We start from the raw sequence: 5880 nt of genomic DNA, 5'->3' as shown, positions 1-5880 counted from the left end.
GCACTCGTGAAGCTCCCTCCCCTTTCCTAAAAATACGCCAATGATTGAAGTATTTCTTAAAAACCTCGTTTTTTCTTTCTTTAATACAATTGGTAATGTTTAGATTTTAAAGTAAACAATATATTATAAATTCATATTATTTATTACTTATTTTTAAAATTTACAAATCACCAAGAAGCATAAATTTTCATCACTTGAAAATTTTAAGTAATTACATTAACATTTTCAACAAACAAAAATTATTGACACAATTTTTTTTTTTTTTTTTTGTACCGTACTGCAAGAAAAATGAGTCACAATTGATACATAGGAACTTTGTCTTTAATTTTAATATTAATTAATAAATAATATGAGAGTTAAAGCAAAAATATAATACTAATGTTTTATCGTTGAAGATATTTACCTGTATGGATACAAATGAGTACACAATAATTAACTTATCAATTCTATCAATTTGGTCAACTTTTAATACAGTAAAAAACTATAATTAAAAACGTGGTTTTTCAAACATTTTCACATTATAATCTATCATCTCTTAAACATTTATATATAAACTAATATATATTTAGATTAAATAGTTAAATTACTATTTTTAATGCTTCTAAGATTTTACATGAAATTAACACTAAACCAATAATATTATATGTATATTAATATACATATAATAAACTATATTATAAACTAAATTTTTTTTTTTTTTTAGTAATTAATTAAATATGAAGATTTGCTTAGATGTAGTTTGTGCTATTGGTGTACTATAAAATGCAAGAATTACTGATATTTTTAGTATTAAAGTTCAGTGCAAAAATATTACAATTACTAAATTATATATCAATACATTTTATTCAATTATTTAATACATATATACAATTATATTGTTTGAAATAAATAATTTGTTTTATAATATATAATAATTAATATGAACGAATACAATAATATTCAAAACTTTACTAATAAATAACAATATCAAATGGTATTTTTTAAATAATAAACAATAATCAGTCTTTTATAATTAACAGCATACACAAATAAAAACTTTTATTTTATAAATTAAATAAATATAATCATATAAGTTGGCTGTTTTTTATTTTTTATTTATAATAAAAAATAGCCCAAAAAAATCCTATAGCAAACAAACATACTAACAGTACAAAATATAATGAATATTTAATGTATTGTATTTGTTGACCAAGTATACTACTAGATTTTTCCAGATTAGCAACCTGAAAAAAATTTAAATTTTAAGTACTATCAATGTATAATTATATGTAATTTAGGATTATTTATAATTTTATTTTATAATTCAAAATAATATTTAATAATACCATTAAATTTTTATCAATACAATATGCATACAATACATAAAAAATATAAATATCCTTAGATAACTTAGTCAGAAGCACTGTTTCCAATCATAGCTAACCAATCTCACTAAGTTCCAGTATTTTACAATATTGATATATTTTTACTATTTATTTAAATTAATAATGATGAATGAATACATGAAACATTAAATAAAATTAAAACTTGCATTAACTATAATTCCACCATTTTTTTTTTTTTTTATATAATTATAAATTTGAAATTTAAAATTTAGATTTTTCTTATAACTGTTTCATACATTTTTGAATTACCATGGTGAAATATTTGAAAACTATTGAAATTTATTTATTCATCAATAAACATTATTAAAAAAAAATAATTTCAACTAAAGGACACAATACATTTAATATAAATATTATATCCTTACAAAAATAAATGGGCCATAAGGAGAAACCTAAATTTGTTATGAATAAGTTGTATGATGCAAAGAAAATCTAAAATGTTGGGTACTTAGAGAACTTATTGGTGCTAAGTGAGTGTGGCGAAGAATAAACAATGGATCACCTACATAAATGCAGTAAATGTTCATTCCATCTGCAAAGACGTCACAGAAGCAAACCAGAATGTTTTAAATATGGCTTAGTACTAGTCAAATGAGATATGACAATTTAGATAGCAAAGATTGAATCTACTCGTACCAAAGCAACGAAGAGTTACCAATATATATTTTATAAGTACTTTATTTCTATTTTATATTATTTTATTTGGATTTCATTAATTAATGTTTAATATTATTTTATTTCATATCATATATATATATATATTTCTTTATATTTCTAATTATGCTGTAGCTTAACACAGAATAATAATAGTTGCTCAATAATTATGTATTCATTTTGAAAATTTGAAATAAAAATAAATCTTAATTATTATAACTTTAAATTAATTGATTTTATAAATAATTAAGAAATAAAAATATTATACCACAAGAATTAATTTTTCAACTTTTTGTTCAAGTTCATCATTATGGTTCTGATGATCTTGATTACAAGAATCCCAAGCACCTCCTGCTTCATTTTCACTAACAATTTTGCACTTCAAAATGTGTTGTTCCTTAGATTCCCACTGCATCTATAACAAAAAATATATATTTCTTAGATTTCTAAATTGATTAATTATTTTTTGTTAATAATTAGTTATAAATGAAAGTAAATAAATGTAATATATTTAAGATTATCTTTTATCTAATTCTCCATTTAAACTCATAATTTATAAAATAAAAATATAGTTGACATAATTAGCATATAAGAAATATAAATTTAAATACCTTCCAAAATTCTGCAGTATTTTTTTCTTCTATAACAGGAATAACTAGTACTAAAAATTTATCTTTTATGACATCAGTTTGTTTTATAGAAGTTCCATTTAACACAAATGTAACTTTTATAGTCTCTTGAGGCTTAAGAGTACCTGTACTTGGACGTACTTTATATTTAACAAGACAAGTAGTTTTTATCTAAAAATAAAAATAAATAAAATATTAAATAATTAATTAATTAAACACTAAAATAGTTAATTTACTTTGAAAGCAATAGAATCTTTATAATCATTTGTAAACATAAGACTAGCAATTAATTCCTTGTTACCATTGCTATTATCTTTATTAAAGATAAGTACTTCACTAGGAACTATTTTTAATTTAAATTCTGAAATAAAATTAATAAAATTTAGTTTTCAATCAAAAATCTATCATTAAATATACCTTTAGGCATATACACTATATCTCTAATATCTCCTGAATCATTTTTTACTTCCATTGTCTCTGCAAAATGAACCTATAAAGTAAAATGTTATTTTTATATAAAACTAGTGATCAAACCCACATTATGTTAGAGTCTTATAAATAAATTATTTTTGAAACCAAATAGAATTAATATGTATAAAATGTATACCTTTTTCTTGGTTTCTTCAACTTTTTTTGTTTCTGGTTCAAAATTAAATTCATAACAGTCTTCACCACCCCAACTCACCATACATGATTCTTTTGGTACAAATTCATTTAAATTACTTTTACTTAAAAATTTAATTTTTTTCACAGCCCTAGCTGGTAACCATGTTTTGATTATTTTAAAAGCGGCTATTATTATAAAAAATATATTATTATTATGATTTCAACAGTAAATACATTTGTAATAAAAACTTACCATTTAAAACCCATGGCATTTCAAAAATTATGATATAGTTTAAAAATGCTGGATAATACATTTTTAGTAAATTAATTAAGTAGTTAGTAAATTCCATATCAAGATTACTTAAACCAGAACCCATCATATCAAAAAATATTGTAATTTGATCACCATTAGTTAATCTATAACATCACACTGTTAATTTAATACAATTTAAAAATAAAAATATCATACCTTTCCATTCTTTCAAACCAATATACTGCACACTTTTTACATTCCTCTGGATCTTTTGAATTTTTAAAATGTAATTTACATCTAATAATAAACATAAGTTTACCATCATTATCAACCCCATGAGGGAACATTATACCTTCTTCTAAATAATCGATCTTAACTGTACCATTTGACTCACTTATTTCTAAGAAGAAAATAATAATTTCATTGAAACACGAAGCTGATACAATTTGAAACAAAATACAATTTTGTTTTAAGTTACTGAAGCAAAATTAAAGAAGTATTAGTTACCATTAACACCAAATGATTTTCTCCATTCACATACATTCCATAACATTGATAACGCCTCTGCTTGGTTACCATCATTATGAATCAAAAATCGCTTGAGCCATAAATCTGTATTATTTATTTTAGCAAGGTCCATAGGATGAAATATTTCTAGTGATAAATGGAAACACAAACGTACATTATCACTTTTAATTAAAATAATACAGAAAAAAAGAATATCAGTTTTAAAAAAAAAAAAAATTTAACTAAAAAATTATATAAATTTTAAACATGATATACATATTAGCCATTTTGTTTGAAACACACAAATTATAATGAACAATGTTTGTTTACCCTTTTCCTTTTCGAGTTTATCTAAAAAAGACTGTCTTAAAGCCGAAATGATTTCTGTTGAAATATCCATATTTACTGATACTATATTTATCGTAAACGAATGATCTGGTAACTGTATTAGTGTAATATTGAATTGGTGGATTATACTTTCATTTACTTCTGAAACTAGCAAAGTAGTAAAGAAATAAAAACAAATACCCTAGGTAGTTTACTGAGTACTAAACTACAAAATTGAAATTGAAAATTCACATTTTCATCGTTAGTCCACTGATCAGTGCTTACATTTGTGTGGGTTTGTTATCACATAGCACTTATACATTCAAATAGATAGAATCACAGAGCGCAGTATACGTGAAATAGTTACCTATATCAGTGGTTACTATGGCAAAAGTAAATAAAAATGTTGTTACAGCTTTGTACATGTTCCCGGTGATGTGTATAATCATGGCATTTTATATAATGATTAGGATTTCATGAAATACCAAACATGATCGACGATCTATAAAATGATTTAAACGACCATTATTTTAGTCGATGAGGCATTATTTGAAGTGCCAAACATTGTATAGGTAATGTGTTAAATGCATTTTATTGATATTGATAATGTTATATCGAAAAATTATGATAGCTTCCGTTGATCGATAATTATTTACAGCCACATCACTCTTTATTTGTAATAATGTAAAATGTCATGCGTGGATAATCGAGAACGCAATTTAAAATATCGTTTCAATAAAGAGTTATTAAAGTAACAATATGATACAAAAAACAGTGTGTCTTTTAACTAATGAACGATATCGTCAATTATTAAAAGATGTTGCTAGTGCTAAATTGAAAACTAAAATAATGAACCACGTGACTATTGATTAACTAAAAAATATAATATTTTGGTCTTTAATAATAATAATACACTAATTTATCATCTAAATATAAAAAATTATCTTTTTGCAATAATAAAATAAATTGTCTTTGTTTTCATTTTTTAATATCATGATAAAAAATAAATGGATTTTCCTATTCTACGCATTGTCAATATTTTGTTCGTTATTTTATAAAATGCCTGGTTATTTTATAAAATATCTAAGAAATGTATGTAAAAATATAAATATTATATACCTACTTCTTTAAAAATGGCTAGGTATAACATAAAATTCCTAATCATTATACATATTGCCGCTCAAATATATATATTTTGATATTTCATTCCACCATTCCAAAAATTCAACCATCCTAATAATCATATAGGTATTCTTAATCAGTGATAAAAATAATAACAATGGTACTGCAAATTATTCAGACATATAACATGCAGAGCTGGCTCAAGGTGTAGGCAAGCTAGGCATTTGCCTAGAGCGGCACTTTTGTAGAGGCGGTATTTTCAAAATTAACTCGTACATTTTTTCTAATTCTATAGATGTTTTATAAGAAAAATATTTAAATTAATTCATTCGTGAAAACCACTTATCTATATAGTAAAATAATATTGTCTTAAGTTATTATATTATTTTATATTATG

The 5880-nt window shown here is 22.8% G+C and overlaps 1 protein-coding gene across 1 annotated transcript; it reads right to left on the bottom strand.

Annotated features, from left to right (window-relative positions):
- Positions 1 to 1082: 1082 nt before the first annotated feature.
- On the bottom strand, positions 1083 to 4674 carry LOC112685905 (motile sperm domain-containing protein 2-like). The gene is made up of 10 exons (XM_025557951.1): positions 4365 to 4674; positions 4035 to 4181; positions 3744 to 3927; positions 3528 to 3691; positions 3276 to 3460; positions 3086 to 3158; positions 2905 to 3029; positions 2651 to 2839; positions 2308 to 2454; positions 1083 to 1223 (listed from the first exon to the last, which is right to left on the bottom strand). The coding sequence occupies exons 1-10, from the start codon at positions 4432 to 4434 to the stop codon at positions 1092 to 1094; spliced, it is 1416 nt and encodes a 471-aa protein (XP_025413736.1). The 5' UTR covers positions 4435 to 4674; the 3' UTR covers positions 1083 to 1091.
- Positions 4675 to 5880: the final 1206 nt, after the last annotated feature.

The sequence above is a fragment of the Sipha flava genome, unplaced genomic scaffold (genome assembly GCF_003268045.1).
Source record: "Sipha flava isolate LNK unplaced genomic scaffold, YSA_version1 298_pilon_pilon, whole genome shotgun sequence".
Classification (NCBI taxonomy): domain Eukaryota; kingdom Metazoa; phylum Arthropoda; class Insecta; order Hemiptera; family Aphididae; genus Sipha; species Sipha flava.
The sequence above is the reverse complement of the archived record's forward strand: the minus strand, read 5'-3'. Positions and strand labels throughout refer to the sequence as shown.